Source organism: Dendropsophus ebraccatus, chromosome 1 (genome assembly GCF_027789765.1).
Source record: "Dendropsophus ebraccatus isolate aDenEbr1 chromosome 1, aDenEbr1.pat, whole genome shotgun sequence".
Classification (NCBI taxonomy): Eukaryota; Metazoa; Chordata; class Amphibia; order Anura; family Hylidae; genus Dendropsophus; species Dendropsophus ebraccatus.
The window spans coordinates 191831440-191853597 of NC_091454.1; the positions used below are offsets into that span (position 1 = coordinate 191831440).

Below are 22158 nucleotides of genomic sequence, written 5' to 3' on the forward strand. Positions count from 1 at the left end.
GTAGCTGAAAGTTTTCAGGCAGAATTCAAGCAGAATTTAAGCCCCCCATTGACTACTATAGGATTCCTCTAGCAGATCTACAGCAGAAAATTCTGCTCGGAAATTCTGCAGTGTGAACAACAGAGCAGAAAACCCATTGAACACAATGGGACTTTGCTCTGCACATTTTTTACGGGAGGAATTTCAAGCTGAATTTTGAGCTGAATTTCAAGCTGAATTCCTCGCCTTTTGCTCAGTGTGCACATACCCTTAGGGTGGATTCATACTGAGGAATTCTCGCAGATAATGTCAGTGGAATTCCGCAGTATGTCCATGCGCACGGTCGCGCGCCTTTCCGCTGGCTCCATAGACACCATTCTTTGGGCCACCAGCGTATTCCGCTATCCACCGAAAGAAGTGACATGTCACTTCTTTCAGCGGATAGCGGAATACGCCGGCTCATAGAATGGAGTCTATGGAGCTGGCGGAAAGGCGCGCGGCCAGCCGACAGAATTTCGCGGAGTTTATCGCGGAGTAGTGTGAACCCACCCTTAAAGGGTATGTGCACACTGAGGAAAAGGTGAGGAATTGAAGAGGAATCTTTGGGGATTCTGCTAGATGAATCCTATAGAAGTCAATGGGGGCTTAAATTCCGTTTGCATTCTGCTTGAATTCTGCTTGCATTCTGCTTCAATTCCTCGAGAATTGCTCAGTGTGCACATACCCCAAGAGTTTATTCAGGCCTAGAAAAATATAGCCGCTCTCTTCCAGAAACAGCACAACTCTCGTATTAGTTTGGGTGGGGTTTTGCAACACAATTCCATTGAAGTGAATGGAGGTCAATTGCAAAAGCATAGTAAAACTGGAGAGGTGCTGTTTCTTGAAGAAAGCTGCCATGTTTTTGTAATCCTGGATAATCCCTTTAAGGATGGTTCTTACATATTCTGCAGAAATGTGCGTTTTTATCTCACTTTATTGGTAAAATATCTGTCTGAGAATAACCACGCTCACATATCCTTCACTGTAGCAACTATATAAAAAACAGCAGCACCTGGTATGCATCCGTTGGGGAACTCCAGTGAAAAAATGTATTTCAAATCAACCAGTGTCAGAAAGTTACATAGATTTGTAATTTACTTCTAAATCTCAAGTATTTTAGTTCCTATAAGCTGCTTTATGTCCTGCAGGAAGTGTTGTATTGTCTCCAGTCTGACACAGTGCTCTCTGCTGCCACCTCTGTCCATGTCAGGAACTGTCCAGAGCAGGAGAGGTTTTCTATGGGGATTTGTTACTGCTCTGGACAGTTCCTGTCACGGACTGTGTCAGACTGAAACGAATACACCATTTCCTGCAGGACATACAGCAGCTGATAAGTACTGGGAGATTTGAGATTTTAAAATAGAAGTAAACTACAAATCTGTATAACTTTCTGACACCAGATTTGAAAGTAAACGTTTTTTTTCGGCGTACCCCTTTAAAGGAAAGTATACATCCAGATATAGCAAATAAAATCTGCACCGAATCCACAACCAATTAATATTTTCAGTAAACTATAAATATGCAATAAATTCATAGCATTGCCACAAATTTGCAGCATGCTCTGCCTCCATTCACTTGTATTGTAATATGTTGTGGATCTGCAGTGCAGAACCCACAGCTTCTAAACCTAGCCTAAAGGGTAAAGGATGTAACAGGAATAACCACAGACCTCTAGAATCTGAGAAAATTCCCTTACAACCTATTAAATATTTGATGTTTAGTACATAGCTTGTATTCTCAGCAAGAATTCTATACTAGCATGATCAATACAATACCGATAGCAAGGAGAGCATCTTCAAAGTGACCAGACGTCTCAGACTTGATACTGGCTTCAATGTCCTTCTTGGCGATTTTCTTATATTCATCAAACACTAGAAAGAAAGAAGAGAAAGAAGACAAAGAGAATCATGTTTATGCTGTGTAAACAAAAATAAAAACAATCCCCCGCATAGACCTAGTGTTAAAAGATACTATGCTGGTTGCCTGCAGCTACTACTAGTAGTGCAGAAGCCTGCTACTCCCAAAGTTCCCCCTGGTATTAGCTAATCAATCTAGATTTTATCAGTTAACTCTATCCATGCAGGAAAACAGGAAATTAAGGAAATTATTCTTGGCATATATAATTTTTTTAATATTCTACCTGGGTCCCCCGTCGCTCCTGGTGTTATGTCTTTGGTCCCCAGTAGTCACTTTACTTCTTACTACTTTGGTAAACTCATCTAAGCAGTGACGGACTGCTCAGCCAATCATGCAGGATGCTGCTGTGGCCACAGCCAGTGATTGGCTAAGTGGGCGGTGCTGCTGACTGTGTTTTGGAAACAGGAAGCAGAATGAGAAATGGGGGACCAGAGACATTACACCAGGAGGACCCAGGAAGGAGAATATGCTTTGTTTATTTTTTTTTATCCTTACAGCAGCTCCTGCAAAAAAAAAGTTATATCCCCGGCGTACTCCCTTAAAGAGGACCTGTCACCCCCCATGCCGGGGTGACAGGCTCCTGACCCCCTGCTAGATTCCCCTATACTCACCTAATCGCGCCAGGTCCCGCTTCCTGAGCCGGTCGGGTCACGGAAATTTCAGCGCCCGACGCGCGCGCACACAACAGAGTCCAACGCTTATAGAGAATGAATGGAGAGTCCGATGCTCCGTCATTCTCTATGGGCATCGGACACTCCTGTGTGCGCGCGTGGAGGGCTTCGGGAGCTGAAATCTCCGTGACCCGACCGCATCAGGAAGCGGGACCCGGCGCGATTAGATGAGTATAGGGCGCTCTAACGAGGGTCGGGAGCCTTTCAACCCGGCACGGGGGGTGACAGGTATCCTTTAAATTGGTTCAGAGTCTGTGGACTAAGGGCCCTATTCCACCGGACGATTATCGTTCGCATAAATCATTAACAATCTCAAACGACCGCTATTGCGAAAGACCTGAAAACGTTCACTCATTTCCATGGAACGATAATCGTTACTTATGATCGTAATTGAGATCGTTTTTCTTAGCTATTTATTCGCTATTGCGTTCGTATCTATTGCGAACGACGTCTTATTCAATGCGAACGATTTGCAAACGAGCAACGATAAAAATAGGTCCAGGTCTTATAAAGCAATCAACGATTTCTTGTTTGGTCGTTAATAGTTAACTGCATTTCAACCGAACGATTATCGTTTAGATTCAAACGATTTAACGATAATCTGAACGATAATCGTTCGGTGGAATAGGGCCCTTAACATGGTGTAAAGAGAGTAAGGGCCCTATTCCACCGGACGATTATCGTTCGCATAATCGTTAACGATTAACGATCTCAAACGACCGCTATTGTGAAAGACCTGAAAACGTTCACTCATTTTCATGGAACGATAATCGTTACTTATGATCGTATTCGCGATCGTTTCTTCTTTGCTATTTCTTCGCTATTGCGTTCGTATCTACTGTGAACAATCGAACAACATCTTATTCAATGCAAACGATATGCGAACGTTTTGCGAACGAGCAACGATAAAAATAGATCCAGGTCTTATATAGCGATCAACGATTTCTCGTTCAGTCGTTAATCGTTAACTGCATTTCAACTGAACGATTATCGTTTAGATTCGAACGATTTAACGATAATCTAAACGATAATCGTCCGGTGGAATAGGGCCCTTACCTTTGAGTAAATGTTTTCTGTTTCTAGCGCAAAGAATAGTCAAAAACTTGACTTCATCTGTTCCCCATTTCTTTTCACCAGCTTCATACAGTTCCTGAAATGAGACCAGTACAGAGTTAAGGAACAATACATCCTTGCATTCAAAATAAGCCAAACAAGGTGTTTATGTAGAGAATAGAAACTTAAAGGGACAAAACAGAATCCTACTTTTCTCATTTTATCGGCAAGGGAGTCAGGGCTATAGCCGAGCAAATCCGCAGCGAGATTTGAAAAACCTGCATCTAATACATCAACTGATAGTTCAGACTAATGCTGCATTTACACGGAATGATTATCGTTCGAATTTTCGCAATAAAGATCGCATTTGAGCGATAATCGTTCTGTGTAAACACAGCAAATGATCAAGCGAAAAATCGTTCATTTTGATCTTTCAATATGTTCTAAAATCGTCGTTCGCTAAAAATTAGCAGATCGCTTTGTGTAAACGGGGTGAATCTTTGAAAGACTGTGTGAGAGGCTTAAGCGATCTTAAAAATTATCGATTAACGATTTTTCTTACGAATTTTCTAACAATTTTTCTAACGATTTATTCATCTAAACGCTGATAGTTATTAAAAACCTAATCGTTGCTTTAAAATCGTTAAGCGAATTATCGCTTCGTGTAAACGCAGCATCAGTTGTGTAAGTTGTTCCTCTTTACATGCGTTCCAATTCCCTAATTGTGGAACAACTTCTACAAGCCTAAATGAATAGACTGCCAATTATGCAATTCAACTCCTTCATTAAAGGGGTATTCCGCTCCGGTAAAACACATATCGACTCCCCCCCCCCCCCCCCCCCCCCCCCCCCCCCCTCCTGAAGATTAACAATGCATTCCATACTTATTATCTTTTCAGTCTCCTTCCTCTCAGAAGGGAGATAGGAGATGAGAGTGGAGACAAGGTGAACAGCTCACACACAGTTTTTTGTGTCTTCAGCAGAAACAGCAGACTCCAGGAGGTGGATGATTCAACATGTAACAACATTTTATACACAGAAGTGACACAGACCTCTTCGCACTGCTTTTTTACAACAAAAAAAAATGAAACAAACTGGCATACGACTTGCAGTAAAACATTTATTGGTGAAGTGGGGATTCATGCCACAATCGCAATCCGTACTAGGTCTGACCAGCATTTTTTGCAGCACGGATAACAGCCTGGCAAAGACGCGCTACATCTGCAGGTGTGTGAACTGGGCCATTCAAATGACTGGGTCCATAGTCTGTCTGAATGTGTGGACAGATATGTCAAACTATAGTGTTTTTAGCTATATGGATAGGCTTTTGTTGTGACACTAAACTTATTTTTAGCAGGTTCAGCAGAAACTAAAAGATTTATCAAACATGGTGTAAAGTGAAACTGGCTCTGGGGCCATGTTCAATGGGGTTGGTTCATCTCTCTCCATTATAGAAAAATAGAGGATATTGCACACACACCCTTTACATACAATAAGATGCTGATTACAAAGATTTGTCTATATTCCCAGAGTAGAAATGCAGAAATAACAGAACAAAAACCCCCGATAAATATTTAATAGCGGCATTAAAATGAGCTTAGCTGAAGTTATTTGCCATTACATCTCGGCAGCTTCTAACAAACATTACATTTCTTCCCTTACTAAATTAAAATGAATCCTGAAGAAAAGCTTTCTATGAGGATGAGACAGAAGAATGGGATTCATAACCCACTGAAAATTTCACCCGAGGTGTTAAAAGACGCACAAGTACAAAAGCACAGATTGAGCTGAAAGGAAGGCAGCGTCTTCACCGAGGAAGATATAGAACTGCCAGTAGAATTCCTCACGATGAGGAAAGCTCAGCGTGTGTCTGTACTAGGGATGTCACAGGGCCAATAAGCACAGTGGAAAAACAATGAAGGAAAATACAGCAGCGCAAAACAAGGAAAGTGTCAAAAACTGAGGTTTCTTTTAGAGAAGAGCAGAAGAACGAGTCTTCACAAATGCTTCAGATGTCTCATGTTCTGCAGACGGCTCACAATTCTCTATGTAAAACCTGCAGTTTACTTTACACTTTGCAGTTCTGACTCGGAGAACAACACTAGGGAAATGTTTCTATCTAGATATAATTCACCTGTGATGTGGAGTAACTTTGTAAAGTCTTTACTTGTGTTACAGATGCCAAGCTCACATTCAGTGATGTATAAGAAATTCTGATTCTGGTTTGGTGTCTGTGCTCAGCATTCTGCATGATGTGGAGTTCACATCATCTATGTGTGTGTGTGTGTGTGTATGTATATATATATCTATATACACACACATACATAAATATATATACACACACACACATATATTTCTCCCAGAATGTAGCCAGATGGCGAGTCATTTGGCAACAGGTCGTATTTCTATTCCTATTGGTTGAAAGAGTAACTACTAACTCACAGGAGTTGTTTTGCCTTCTTCTGGATCAACAATGCAAGAATTAATAGTTGAATGGACTTTGGCTTTACTACAAGTTCTATCCAATAAAAGTGGAATTCTGGTGGATTGTAGTGTTCAGCTCGATGCTCAGTCAGCATAGTGCTCAATTGAGTATTGGGCAGCTCGATCGAGGCACAGCGGCATTACAGTTGAGCGAAAAGCTAAACAGTTTCGAACCTCCCAACATCAACATTCATTATGGTGCCGGGAGCTCCAGAACAGTTTAAAAGGAGAAGTTTGGCCAAAAGTATTTTTTAATATGTTATTACTTATGGAAAGTTAGACAAATTCCTAATGTACAATAAATTATGGGAAATGCACACGTACTTCCCTTAATTTAGTAGATAAGGGAGGCTTTAAATTCCCTATAAAACCGTGACGTCACAAATCAGTTGAAATTCCAATGGAGTGTCCAGCAGGGGGCGCACATATAATTAATAAATATATATATATATATATATATATATATATATATATATATATATATATATATATATATATATATATATATATTAGACAGATAGTCTATGGCACTGTATTGTGCCTATAGAAGTGTATGTAAAGTATGTAATACATGTACACTTTGCTTTATTGATTGAATACATTTATGGAATACTTTGGGGAGCAAGTGTCCTTGCTCCGCAAAGTATTCCATAAATGTATTCAATCAATACATTTGAAGGGCACTGGGCAGGGAGGGAGAGAGGTGCCTGTGCATCTAACACCAACCCGCCCACCCGAGCTGCAGGGGGTGACATGAGGGAACGAGTCGGCAGGAGGCTGGGGCGGTGGTGCAGTCAGTCTCCGTTTTGTTTTGGCCGGAGTTGTCCTTTAAATACTAATTCTATGTTTCTGCAAGACACATAAGAACTCTGGCGGCATGCCATCAATTGGAATTTTAATGGGTCTTGCAGTAGTCTATTGCATTTGTTCATTCTAATGTTAGTTTTTCATTTATACATCTCTTCAGGGGATGCTTCCAATGTGAACACTAATGTCTCCATAGGAATCCCTTGTCAGGCGGAGGTCAAAAGAGAAGCATGTCATTTTGACTGACTGGCATAGCATATAGCTATAAAGAAAGATTGGAATAATGTGGCAGACTAGGCTATTCAGTCCAACATAATCTTGGGTTGTTAGACTTATGGTCGTAAGGGATTTGTGGGCAAAATATAGGTACAAGTTGTGCCAACATTATGCTTGTGTACACCTACCTTAGCATCCTGCTTGGCAAGTGAATCGTCAACATTATCGCTTTGGTCTCGGCCACCCTGTAGAATAGGAATATCATTAGTATAATATCAGACAAGAACAGCTGCATTGTTTCATCCCACTATCTTTTTGCAGGTTTTTTTTTCCAGAACAGTATTCTAATGTTACAGCTATAACTGAATTTTCCATAACGTTTCAGAAGCTGACTGTGCTGATGAGGCCCGAGGGAATGAAACAGATCTGTCCACAGATGGGCATCGCTGTTTAGCTAGAATCAAAGTCATCTGAGACTTCTTGTGGGGCGAGATGCTAGTTAAGACAGTAAAGCTAAAACTCAGGCCTTAGAGCAGTCATTAGATTATGCTGCAATGTTTAAAGGGAACCTGTCTTTTTAGCAAAGTTTCCAGGGTAAGCTGTCATATGTATATATGAGGGGTATCACTATTTCTGGTCAGAATATAATTTGTATTTGGCATTATTCGACAGATTTTTGCTCTGCAGGCCCCCGATTTGCAGTTGTCCCAGAGCTAGTGAGTAGACGTCTCCCATACACGTCTCCCTTGTGCCTCTGTACACAGTGTAAAAAGCAGCAGCAGTCTGGGGGACATTACAGAGCAGTCTAAAGCCCCTATTACACGGGCCGTTTAGAGGAGCAAACGAGCGCTCTCAGCGCTCGTTTGCTCCTCGTTCCCGCTCGCTGCCGCCGCTATTCAACGCGGCAGCAGCGAGCGGGTGAGTGCGGGAGGGGGCGGCGGGGAGCTGCGGGGGGGCTGCCCAGGTGATCACTGATCGTCCGGGCAGCCCATAGGATATAGCCACGTCTGCTGCTGATGCTCCTATTCAACGGAGCGACGGCAGCAGATCATTGCTGTATCAGTCGCTTGTTTTTCAACATGTTGGAAAAAGCGACTGCAACGATCAGCCGACATGAACGATGTCGGCTGATCGTTGCACTCTATTCCACGGCACGATCATCGTCTGTAGCGGCCGATATCGGCCGAATACGGACGATAATCGTTCCGTGGAATAGGGCCTTAAGGGTCCATTAAGGGTCCATTTACACAGAAAGATTATCGGACAGATTATCTGCCAAAAATCTGAAGCCAAAGCCAGGAACAGACTATCAAACAGAGAACAGGTCATAAAGGAAAGCTTGAGATTTCTCCTCTTTTCAAATCCATCCCTGGCTTTGGCTTCAAATCTTTGGCAGATAATCTGTCAAATAATCTTTCTGTGTAAATGGACCCCCCTTAAATGTGATTCAAGTCTTGGGGTAAGATTTAATACACAGAGACTGCCCAGAGAGTACACCAGCTTACTATTTGACTCTCTCTAACCTCCCCATAGACATTTTAACAACATTTGTATAGATGGACATAAATAGTGAATAGTGAGTTGGGTGGGGGGCAGAAAAGAGGAAGTTTTCTCTGATAAGTTATATCACAGTCTCTTAAAGTCACATGTAGTATTATTTTATGCTGAGTTTGTTAACACAGTGATTATGTAAGGCTGGTTTAATATTTTTATGTTCTCTGCAAACAGAATGGGGGAGTTTTATCAAACAGGGTGTAAAGTGAAACTGACTCAGTTTCCCCTAGCAACCAATCAGATTCCACCTTTCATTTTCCAAAGACTCTGAGGAATGAGAGGTGGAATCGATTGGTTGCTAGGGGCGACTGAGACAGTTTCACTTTACATCATGTTTGATAAATCTCCCCCAATATCTCCATGTGCACACACTGCTAAAATTTGTCCTGCTGGGAAAAAATAAATTATTATACACACACACACTATATATAAGAACAGTTAATCCTGCACAATACGTAAGCTAAAAGGCTTTACCATAATTTTCCTCTTACAGTAGCCTAATCCTTATGATAATCCATGCCGGTGATTCGCCCAATCATCTGCTTTGATGGCTCCGGAAAAGACCCTTTCAAGGGATTGTTTAGTTTGGAAATAATTTTGTCTATTTTAGCCAATGTCCAAGCAAAATCTCAGCTAATCTATTGTCTTACATCACAACAAATCCATGCGGTCTACTGATACGGCTACTGTAAGATGTGTCCTGCTAATGAACAATGGTGAAAAGATAGAGTACATGGATCAACCCGGGATAAAGGAACAACTTAATCAAAGAATTATGTATATTAGTTGCCTTTATCTTCTACCATTATAGTATATGAAGGTAGACAAGGAGAGAACATTCTGCAGTCAGGGCCGGGACAAAGGGTAGGCAGGGGTAGGCGATGGCCTAGGGCGCCATCTCGTGGTGAATTACAGGGGGCGCTATTCTATCCACCACATAGAGGCCTCCACAAGCCTGAACCCGGAAGCAGGTTTGTGGTAGGAAAGCAAACAGTAGAGGATGCACAACATCACTAAGGGCCCTATTCCACTGGACGATTATCGTTTGCATAATCGTTAACGATTAACGATCTCAAACAACCGCTATTGCGAAAGACCTGAAAACGTTCACTCATTTCCATGGAACGATAAATCGTTACTTATGATCGTAATTGCGATAGTTTTTTCTTCACTATTTATTCGCTATTGCGTTCGTATCTATTGCGAACCACCGAACAATGTCTTATTCAATGCGAACGATTTGCGAACGAGCAACGATAAAAATAGGTCCAGGTCTTATAAAGCGATCAACAATTTCTCGTTCGGTCATTAATCGTTAACTGCATTTCAACCGAACGATTATCGTTTAGATTCGAACGATTTAATGATAATCTGAACGATAATTGTCCGGTGGAATAGGGCCCTTACACTGTGTGGTGTGTATCCTCCTCTGTCTGCTGCTGTCCCTGAGGTTACCCTGGCTGTCGGGTCCGGGGGATGGGGGGAGGAGAGGATACTCAGCACAAGCCTGCACAGCGTCAGGAAGGCCCCCTGCAAAGCTGCCTCCACTGCTGTGAGTGAGGGTGCATGTATGTATGTATGTATGTATGAGTGAGGGTGCATGTATGTAAGTGTGAGTGAGGGTGCATGTATGTATGTATGTATGTATGCATGCGTGAGTGAGGGTGCATATATGAATATGTGTGTGTGTGTGTGTATGAATGAGTGAGGGTGTACGTATGTATATATGTAAATGGTTTGCCTTCTTTGCCTAGGGCACCAGAACTCCTTGTCCCGGCCAGGGCCGCTTTAACCAGAGGGCACATGGTGCACGTCCACTGGTTAAAGGGGCCCCCCCGAGAAGGCCGGCCGTTACTATGTGCGACCAATGTGGTCGCACAGGGCTCCGGCCACCAGCCTGTCAGGGGGGAGCGCCATGGATGGGTAATCTACTTACCCCTCCATGGCGCCCCCTGCAGGGCCCCCCGTCCGCCGCTGCCCCCGCCCGCTGGTGCTGCGGCGCTTCAGCAGCAGCGATACTGACAGAGAGAGAGCCATTGGCTCCCTCCCTGTCAGTCACTCTTGTGGCCGCACTTCCTGCGGTCACAAGAGGCCGCACTCTCCCTCTAGCGCCCGACGTCACTGGAGCGTCGGCGCGAGGGTAAGGGGAGTGCAGCCTCTTGTGACCGCATGAAGTGCGGCCACAGGAGGGAAGAGAAGAGGAACGCGTGGACCTAGGTGAGTAAAAGTGTTTGTTTTTTTCAATGTTATATAGCAGCTATATACTATTGGGGAGCACAGGGGGCTATATACTATTGGGGAGCACAGGGGCTATATACTATTGGGGAGCACAGGGGGCTATATACTATTGGGGAGCACAGGGGAGCTATATACTATGGGGGAGCACAGGGGAGCTATATACTATTGGGGAGCTATATACTATGGGGGAGCACAGGGGGCTACATACTATGGGGGAGCACAGGGGAGATATATACTATTGGGGAGCACAGGGGAGATATATACTATTGGGGAGCACAGGGGGCTATATACTATTGGGGAGCTATATACTATGGGGGAGCACAGGGGGCTATATACTATTGGGGAGCACAGGGGAGCTATATACTATGGGGGAGCACAGGGCAGCTATATACTATGGGGGAGCACAGGGGGCTATATACTATGGGGGAGCACAGGGGAGCTATATACTATGGGGGAGCACAGGGGATCTATATACTATTGGGGAGCACAGGGGTCTATATACTATGGGGGAGAGCACAGGGGGCTATATATTATGGAGAGCACAGGGGAGTTATTTACTATTGGGGAGAGCACAGGGGGGCTATATACTATTGAGGGGGAGCACAGGGGATCTATATACTATTGGGGAGCACAGGGGTCTATATACTATGGGGGAGAGCACAGGGGGCTATATATTATGGAGAGCACAGGGGAGTTATTTACTATTGGGGAGAGCACAGGGGGGCTATATACTATTGAGGGGGAGCACAGGGGGGCTATATACTATTGTGGGAGAGCACAGGGGGGCTATATACTATTGTGGGAGAGCACAGGGGGGCTATATACTATTGTGGGAGAGCACAGGGGGGCTATATACTATTGTGGGAGAGCACAGGGGGGCTATATACTATTGTGGGAGAGCACATGGGGGCTATATACTATTGTGGGAGAGCACAGGGGGGCTATATACTATTGTGGGAGAGCACAGGGGGGCTATATACTATTGTGGGAGAGCACAGGGGGGCTATATACTATTGTGGGAGAGCATAGGGGGGCTATATACTATTGGAGAGCACAGGGGGGCTATATACTATTGGGGGAGAGCACAGGGGGGCTATATATTATTGTGGGAGAGCACAGGGGGGCTATATACTATTGTGGGAGAGCACAGGGGGGCTATATACTACTGTGGAGAGTGCACAGGGGGGCTATATACTAATGGGGGAGCGCACAGGAGGGCTGTATATAACTGGAGGAGCACATGAGGGTCTATATACTACAGGGACACCTTAAAACTATGGAGGCACAGAGGGGTGTAACTATGTAGGGGTACAGAGGGGTGTAACTACTGTATAGGGGTACAAGGGACCTAACTACTGTATGTGTTGGAGCCTAAAATATTTGTCTGGCAGATTCTGGAGAGAAGATTCACAGCCAGGAGAAGACTTCAAGGTGGCCCACGCTGGATGGAGAGAAAAAGAAAAGGTGACAGACTCTGATCGGAGAAGACGCCCCCGGTGAGTCACTGGATGTAACTGCATTCTGTTATAGGATTGTAGTGTTAGGGGTTATGATGTGGCGGTATTATGTAATGGTATCATTGGTGATATCTTTCTGTTATGTTCAGTGCAGTTTTTATATAATATGTAATCACTGTATGGTGGAAATAGTGTTAAAAGGTAACTACTGTATGTATTGGGGCTCTTGATACAGTGTGGGGGCAAATTCAGTACATTATACAATGTGCCGAAAGGTAAGGGGGGGCCCACTCTTGAGGGCTGTGCACTGGGCCCACCAATGTATTAAAACGGCCCTGGTCCCGGCCCTGTCTGTGGTACTTATACTCTCTGCTTCCTTCAGGTTTTACCAATACAGAAAGGCTGTAGGTGTAGAATATATGTGCACAGTTTTTGCACTATTTTAGCTGAAGAAACCTGTCACATGTTATAAATGTTCCCCACTCAGCATGGAAGACAACCTTCATCTGATCTAACTTATCCCCTACACAACATCTCAAGATTTCTGCTGTGAACCATGGAAACCATCAATGCACTACTAATAATACATCTATGTAGGGCTGAGTGATACCTTCAAAAGACTGATGGGGTGCTCAGCTTTATATTCTAGAGAATGTATTGCGAACAATAAAGGAATAGGCCTACTGGTGCATAATATTAGATGTAATGGCATGCTTTTTATAGCTGCGGTGCATATATCATCCACACGGGCTGAAGGAATAGCGTTCCAGACTGATGAAGACTTACAGCAGCTAGAGATACCAGCACCCTCTGGAACATGAAAGAGGTGTCAGAACAGATATCGTCCTCCAGGGACTTGCTGTATTCTGCAGGAGATAAAAAAGACGCATATAAATACCTGGTGGCAGACTGCTTTAGAATTCAGTTTTTCATAGGATTTCTAATGGAGTTTTTAGAAATGAGCCATACATTTATGATGGGTATACATACAAGCCGGGAAGAAATGGGGGAAAATAAGGAGTTAGTAGTCCCTTTGATGAATTCTGCTGTGACTGCGATATAAGGTTTCCCATAAACTCTGAAGCCAATTTGTGGCGGTGACTATTATTAGTGGGGATGAACTTCTGGAATTCCAGTAGAATGAAAAATATATTACTTGACTGATCAAAGAGTTATTACATAAGGGAGTAATGCTAGGAATAGAGGCTTCTGTAAGGGGCTCTGGGGTGGGATCCCTCTTATTGACTGCTGGGTGCTGGTCATGTATTAGTGGTGGTAAGCTATAGCCCAGGCTTAAGGCCCTATTCCACGGAACGATTATCGTTCATAAACTCGCTCCAACGACCGCTCGTAAACGATAATCGCTTCGCGGAATTGTTGTAAACGAGCGAACGACAAAGGCGAAATCGTTATACTGTCGTTAAAAATTGTTTTTCAGAATGTCGAAAAAAAGTCGTTGGCCTTTGAAAGATAATTCGCTAATCGGTTCGTAAAATTAGAAATCTTTCAGTCGTTCGTAAAAAGGTTTAAAAAAAGTAGGTGTGTCGTATGGTCATGATCACCATAAACGACCATGTAACGACCGCAAAATAATCGTTACACTACATATATCATTCACGTTATGTGTTATCGTTCGCTAAAAAAAAAAAAAAAAATCGTTTAGTGATAGTTAACGAGCGGTCGTTGGAGCGAGTTTATGAACGATAATCGTTTCGTGGATTAGGGCTATTAGGAGATGGAGCAGAGAGAAGCTTATTATTACCAAGACTGTGAGCACACAGTGGAGTCTATTGATGTGGGGTAAGGGCCCTATTCCACCGGACGAATATCATTTGCATAATCGTTAACGATTAACGATCTCAAACGACCGCTATTGTGAAAGACCTGAAAACGTTCACTCATTTCCATGGAACGATAATCGTTACTTATGATCGTAATTACGATCGTTTTTCTTCACTATTTATTCGCTATTGCGTTCGTATCTATTGCGAACGACCGAACGATGTCTTATTCAATGCGAACTATTTGCCAACATTTTGCAAACCAGCAACGATAAAAATAGGTCCAGGTCTTATAAAGCGATCAACGATTTCTCGTTCGGTCGTTAATCGTTAACTGCATTTCAACCGAACGATTCGTTTAGATTCGAACGATTTAACGATAATCTGAACGATAATCGTCCGGTGGAATAGGGCCCTAAACATCTACAGTGCAGAGAGTCAATGTACCCAATTCAGCCAAACCTAGAGAACATACAGGTATAGCAGAGTTGACAGTGAGAATTGTAACACATTAACTAGATGCAATAACCAACTAAGGGTCCTATTACATTTCTAACGATAAACGATCGCAAACGAGATTGTTTATCATTAACCTGAAATCGTTCACCATATTACACAGAACGATAATTGTTAGATACGATCGTTATTGTGATCATTCGAACGATATAACAGGTTTTCACACGATAATCGTCGCATGCAATAGGGCCCTAAGTAAATTCTGCGGCTTCTGCAGTGCTAAATTTACTTAAGGGAGGTAGCGGGTGACTCAGAGAGAAAGTCACTATATGACCAAATAGCTGTACTAAGCCTTTTCCCAGGAGAGTTGAGGTCCCTGGCTTTGGAGTATATAAGCTGAACATAAGGAGTGACCAGTTGTTTAGGCTGATCACCACTTGGCTGTTTGGCAGCTATTATACAGTGTCTACTGGAACTTAGAATCCCGTTAATGCAATCACTGAACGGATCAAGGTAACTTCTGTAATTCTCTTAAAGCGGGTTTTCCTATGGTAACACCCATTTCCTACTGTCAAACAAATTAACATATATTAGTAATTTTACCACCCTTTTAAGCTCTGTCATGGTTTTCTTTTGCTTCTAAAACAAAACTCCCCAAATCTCCAAAACAATTCTCCATTGACCTACTTCCTGTCGAGTGTACAACCTGTAATGGACTTCCTGTTCCTATAGTACACTCTAGCTCAAAATTCAGTCAGCTCTACCTGCCTCCCACTACATTTTCTTGACAGTAACCCAAATTTCCAGCTAGAGTTTACAGCAAGAACAAGTCGTCCATGACAGGATCTAAACTAGACAGGAAGTTGAGGTAATTTAGCAAACCATTGACACCAGAAGCAAAAGGAAAAGCACAAGAACTCTTTTGGATAAATTCACACATACCGGATCCACAGCCAATTTCACGATGCAAATTCACAACGAAATCCGCGGCAGATCCTAAGCTGTCATTTTCAGTGAGAATCCAGTATGTTAAAGTCAGCCCCCTTTTGATTGGCTGAGCGCCGGGATAATTTTTTTTTTCGTGAATTTTTTTTTTTTTGCAGAGATCAATAGCACAGGCGATTTTAAGAAACTTTGTCATTGGGTTTATTAACCTGAAAAATGCATTTTTATCATGAAAAAGCAGTTTGAAACTCTCCCTCCTGTCTTCATTGTTCTCCTATGGAGAGAGCTAAATAAAAGACCAAAACAGGGCAACAAAGAGTTAATTTACAAATACCTCACCCTTTATCTCCTCTGACAGTCACCAGTGACCTCTCTGAGCTCTGATTACAGCTGTCACCCAGCTCCTGTGCCTGTAATCCTCTGTTATCTGCTTTCTGCTGTCGGCTAACTCCCTCCTTCCTCCTCCCCCCTCCCCTCTCTATAGAGCAGACAGGGTACGACTCATGCAACAAGTCACAATTTTCAGATTTTTTTGCAGTGGATGGAAAAGAGGAGGGAGAAAGGGACCTGGGACCTTTTTAAATGCAGATAATGGCAGATTTGGCTACTAAACCCAATTACAAAGTTTCTTAAAATCGCCTGGACTATTGATTTCTGCAAAAAAAAAAAAAATACACGACAGTGTTTGGAGTATTTCAATGGAGTAATATTGCAAAGACAATATTTATCACTTAAGTTGGTCGGTTTTATAAAATAACGGACTGATGTTGGTGGGCTGTGTGTGTATTACCAAGCACCATACATTATAGGTTCCGACTAGTGTTGAGGGGACCTGTCAAACTGTTCTCTGAACCCAAACGCTCGGCATTTGACTCCTGACAGCTGGAGACGTTGTATGCAACCCTAGGGAGTCAAATTAGGTCAACTTCTGCAGCCGCTGGGAGTCGAATGCCGAGCACCTGGGTTTGGAGAACTTTGATGAACCTGAACAGTTTGACAGGTCCCCTCAATATTAGTACTGACCATTACAGTCCCCTAATAGGACATATGGAGGTGGCTAAAGCAGAGAGTAACAGCAAAGAAACCCACCTGCTCCAGTGGACTTGGTGCATTATACATGACCAGTGCCAATTTTGGTGTGATGTGCTCTGGAAATGTGTATACAGTATATTTGTTCTGTTCATATTGACATAGACATGACAGACAGTTATGAATTCCACAATAAATATAAGGTGAGAGATAATCAGACTGGTGAAGTCAGTGACCTTGGATTTCAAGAAATAAATGGTAGGTAGCCATTTGTAATCCCCTTACTTATTCTATAAGTCTGGTTGATACGTCGGATCTCTTCTACAGAACGAGAAGCCAGGATCTCAATAAGACAACCTTCATCGGTCCCTGCTCCCTACAAAAGGAAAAACAACAATGTCTACCTTTTTAGCAATGCCTTATGTGAACAGTGCTATGGTATCTGCTTCACACTATGTTACCTTTATGGCCCTCTTCAGTTCATGCACATCATACAGTGTTATCGGGGTGAGCAGGCCTAGGATCACTTTTTCAAAGTGTCCGGTGAGCTCAGATTTTAAGTCTTCTTCTAATTCCTAAAAAAAAAAAATAATAATAATAAATAATTATATACACATACATACACTGTAAAAAAGCATGGATGACCTATACTTATAGTAAGTGCGACCAATTACAGTATCTATTCCAGTGAAACAGATGGTGGTGGTTTACATGTAACCTATATAGCCTCCACTTGTCCAGTTATGACGTTGCTGGATATGGAAATACATATATTACTATATAGGACTAAAATAGCAGCTGCCAACAACAAACAACACTACTCCTACGTAAAGGCAAATAGACAAACACACACACAAAAAAAAAAAAAAAAAAAAAAGAGAACCTTCATTAATTTTAATGAAAACACATATGATGCATCATACGAAAAGAGCACAGAATAGGAAAAAAGTTTGCAAAAGAAACAGCAATATGTCATACATTGTTTTATACACAGTGTTGAAGGGGTAGTTATGCAAAAATAATATTATTAATAATAAGATTATTATTAATAATAATAATAATAATAATAATTTCTTTCAAATCAACTGGTTCCAGAATTCATTTACTTCTATTAAAAAATTATCAAGTCTTCCAGTACTTATCAGCTGCTGTAAGTCCTGCGGGAAGTGGTTTATTCTTTCCAGTCTGACACAGTGCTCACTGCTGCCACTTCTGTCCAAATCCACATAGAAAACCTCTTAAAAAACATTGAACCAAAAAACCTCTCCTGCTCTCAAGACTGGAAAGAACACCACTTTCTGCAGGACATACAGCGGCTCATAAGTACTGAAAGATGAGATTTTTTTAACAGAAGTAAATTAAAAATCCCTGGCACCAGTTGACTTAAATGATTTTTTTTATTTTTGCTGAACTACCCCTTTAAGAAAACTTGCTGAAAAATGTAACTTTTACCTAGCAGAGTCATTAAACGTGCTCCATTGCTGTGATTCCCTGTCTCTGCTATCTGTAATTTTAGCCCTTTGATTATTACTAGCCACTGTGACCCAGACTCCCCGTTGCTAGTTGAGAAATGACAGGGTCCGCAACGTCCATTAGAGTCCTCTGGCTCCCGCCGTGCTGCTCTTATTCTGCTATTTCTTTCCTCAGGATTACAGGAGCAATGTAACAGGAAAGGTTATGGTGGGGGAGGGTGGGTAAATGGCGACAGCTATATTTAAGTAGTACTTGACTCGTATCTATTTTCATCATCTCTGAGAATTATCAGCTATTAGAATGAAGGGGGAAAAAAAAACATGTGACAGCAAGACAGATGCTGCGCAGGAGATGCTCCTTGCCCGGCTCCTAACATTTAATCTGTCTCAATTCAATGATAGAGAACTGGACATCTGTAAGTCACCATCTGACAGCTATTTGAAAACATGTATATAGCCTATGTATAAAGGCTATCGACTATATCCATTTTCCTGGCAGCCTTAGGGCCCTTGCACACTATGGAAATTGTGCGGATAAGCTCCAGCGGATTCCGTGCGCCCCGGCCCCCACCCCCCACCACCACCACCACTCCTGCTTAAAGATCTGCCCATCCCATAGGTTTCATTTTATTCAGGTTTCATTTTATTCAGGCAGATTCTGCCATCCGCCCGAAAAAGAATTGCCATGTCAATTTTTAGGGTGAACAGCAGAATCTGCGAGACCATAGAATGGACATTATAGGATGGCCAGATGTGCACAGAATCCGCCGTAGCTTATCTACGCAATTTCTGTGGTGTGCAGCAAGGGTCCTTAGTGCAAACTTCTTCAGCCGCTGGTAATCAAATGCCACACGTTTAGGTTTGGGCGAACCAAAAATGAGAATGAGAATCACTCATCTCTACTCTATACCCATGACTGCATTACAGCAAGTCCAATCTGGTGAGATCACAAAAACCTTTTTCCCTTTCCTAAAAGGACACAGTCACTTGCCATAGAACCGTGTAAAAAGGTTGGGACTGGAGGAGATCTGGGTGTCAAGACCCTCAGCGACTGCTAGAATGAGCGGGAGAAGTGTGCACTAAGCATGTTCTCTCCTAGGGTATGTTCACACTGAGTAAAATCAGACGGAATTCTGCAGCGGAATCCAGTCTGCCTCAGTGAGCCATAGCCTGTCCATGGGAGAGCTTGCTCGCCTCCACTCTCCGCTGAAAGAATTGACATGTCACATGTCTATGCACATGACCAGGATGGACTTCCATAGTAAGTCTATGGGGCGGTCTCCTGGTACCTGCAGAGTTAAAACTTTATGACATGTTACAAGTAGTGATAAGAGAACATGTTTGTACAAATATGACGCTAATTGTTTGTGTTCGCCGACCAATCTCCCCTCTCCATAGAACAGACAGGGCCTGACTGTTGTAAAAGAGTCGAGATTTCCAGATAATGAGCAGTAGATGAGAGAGAGGAGGGGGGGGGGGGACCTGGGGAAAGTCTTTTTGAATGCAGATAATGGCATATTTGCCTAATAAACCCAATTACAAAGTATCTTAAAATTGCCTGTACTATTGATTTCTGCAAAAACAATGAAACAGTGACACTAAGATATATTCTCAGGGATACTCCAGATATGATGCATGTACTGCACTGTGGAGTTACATTAGCTGCACTCCAAGATACTACCTATGCCCCCATCACTCATAGTACCCCCATAAATAGTGCCCCTATAAATAATGCAGAATAATGCCTACATTGATTTAATCAAAGGCTAGGGTAATGTATGTAACTCCTAACTAGTTCTGTTTATACAGAAGGCTACACAGCCCGGCTCTGCCACGTCACTCGTGAGCCACATTTTCCTACTTCTTAGCTCTTGCAACAACACAGATTTCATCAGTCACATGGCTATGGCTTATGTCCACTACTTTTTTCTTTTTTTAACTTAACATTTCCATTCTTCCCATTTTAGCTCTTGCTGCATTTGTCAGCGCTGTATAACAAAGCAAAAAGAGAACTCTGATGATACATTGAACTTTTACCACTGCTAGAAAGGCCAGGACCTTCTAAGTAAGTAGAGTTGCGAAAACTCTTTAAGTGCTCTTCAATTGTCACTTGAGCTGGATGTGTCGGCATCACTGACTCACACCTGACAACCCCGGCCTAGTTCCTCAGCAACTGAGCGTCATACTCGCCCTTCACTAATTTTAGATCCCACAACCAGAGCTAGCAGCTGTGACCGAGCGCTGGGCAGGGGAAGCGGGTTATTGAATCGGACATGAGAAAAATGTGACCATTAAAAGATGGCATAAGTAGACCGCGACCGTCGCTAACCCATATTGTATGGATAAAACTTTACACCATCCAACATAAGTAAGGGTATATAAGCAGCAGGTATGGAGACACATTGCACATAGATTAGTATTTCACACCCTTCATCCCTGAATACACAGGCCATAAACCTGATCATTCTCCTTTTACCCTTTGTATATAAGATATATAGTGTGACACTCCCCCATCCTATGTTGCCAAGGGGCCTTTTACACAGATAGGGCGGGTTCACACTACGGAATTCTCGTGGACAATGTCCGCGGAATTCCGTCAGCTGTCCGCCCGCACATCTGGGCGCCTTTCCGCCGGCCCCATAGACACCATTCTATGGGCCGGCGTATTCCACTATACGCTGAAAGAAGTGTCATGTCCCTTCTTTCAGCGGATCACGGAATACGCCGGCCCATAGAATGGTGTCTATGGAGCCGGCGAAAAAGCGCGTGCCCGTGCGGGCGGACAGCTGATGGAATTCCGCGGACATTGTCCGCGAGAATTCCGTAGTGTGAACCCGCCCATAGAAGACCAATGCGAGCACTGATCAACCATGTACATGTCAATTGGTGCTCAATGACAGGACCCTTGTATACAATTGCTGGATCATTCATACAGCTAGTCACCTACATCATTATCAAAAGTATGTACACTACCGTTCGAAAAGTTTGGGGTCACATTGAAATGTCATTTTTTGAAGGAAAAGCACTGTACTTTTCAATGAAGATAACTTTAAACTAGTCCTAACTTTAAACAAATACACTCTACACATTGCTAATGTGGTAAATGACTATTCTAGCTGCAAATGTCTGTTTTTTGGTGCAATATCTACTTAGGTGTATAGAGGCCCATTTCCAGCAACTATCACTCCAATCTTCTAATGGTACAATGTGTTTGCTCATTGGCTCAGAAGGCTGATTGATGATTAGAAAATCCTTGTGCAATCATGTTCACACATCTGAAAACAGTCTAGCTCGTTACAGAAGCTACAAAACTGACCTTCCTTTGAGCAGATTGTGTTTCTGGAGCATCACATTTGTGGGGTCAATTAAACACTCAAAATGGCCAGAAAAAGAGAACTTTCATCTGAAACTTGACAGTCTATTCTTCTTCTTAGAAATGAAGGCTATTCCATGCGAGAAATTGCTAAGAAATTGAAGATTTCCTACAACGGTGCGTACTACTCCCTTCAGAGGACAGCACAAACAGGCTCTAACCAGAGTAGAAAAAGAAGTGGGAGGCCGCGTTGCACAACTAAGCAAGCACATTAGAGTCTCTAGTTTGAGAAACAGACGCCTCACAGGTCCCCAACTGGCATCTTCATTAAATAGTACCCGCAAAACACCAGTGTCAACATCTACAGTGAAGAGGCGGCTGCTGGATTTTGGGCTTCAGGGCAGAGTGGCAAAGAAAAAGCCATATCTGAGACTGGCCAATAAAAGAAAAAGATTAAGATGTGCAAAAGAACACAGACATTGGACAGAGGAAGACTGGAAAAAAGTGTTGTGGACGGATGAATCCAAGTTTGAGGTGTTTGGATCACAAAGAAGAACGTTTGTGAGACGCAGAACAAATGAAAAGATGCTGGAAGAATGCCTGACGCCATCTGTTAAGCATGGTGGAGGTAATGTGATGGTCTGGGGTTGCTTTGGTGCTGGTAAGGTGGGAGATTTGTACAGGGTAAAAGGGATTCTGAATAAGGAAGGCTATCACTCTGCAACGCCATGCCATACCCAGGGGACA

The 22158-nt window shown here is 42.8% G+C and overlaps 1 protein-coding gene across 2 annotated transcripts in view; it reads right to left on the reverse strand.

Moving 5' to 3' along the window:
* The window catches only part of ANXA4 (annexin A4), a 67103-nt gene that overhangs the window by 7412 nt on the left and 37533 nt on the right, over positions 1–22158 (reverse strand). For both annotated transcript variants that reach the window (XM_069943158.1, XM_069943149.1), the window contains exons 5-10: positions 17088–17201; positions 16912–17002; positions 13202–13281; positions 7355–7411; positions 3663–3756; positions 1794–1889 (exon numbers count right to left, since the gene is read on the reverse strand). In XM_069943158.1, coding sequence (XP_069799259.1) covers positions 1794–1889; positions 3663–3756; positions 7355–7411; positions 13202–13281; positions 16912–17002; positions 17088–17201 — 532 coding nt within the window. The remainder of the gene's footprint in view (positions 1–1793; positions 1890–3662; positions 3757–7354; positions 7412–13201; positions 13282–16911; positions 17003–17087; positions 17202–22158) is intronic.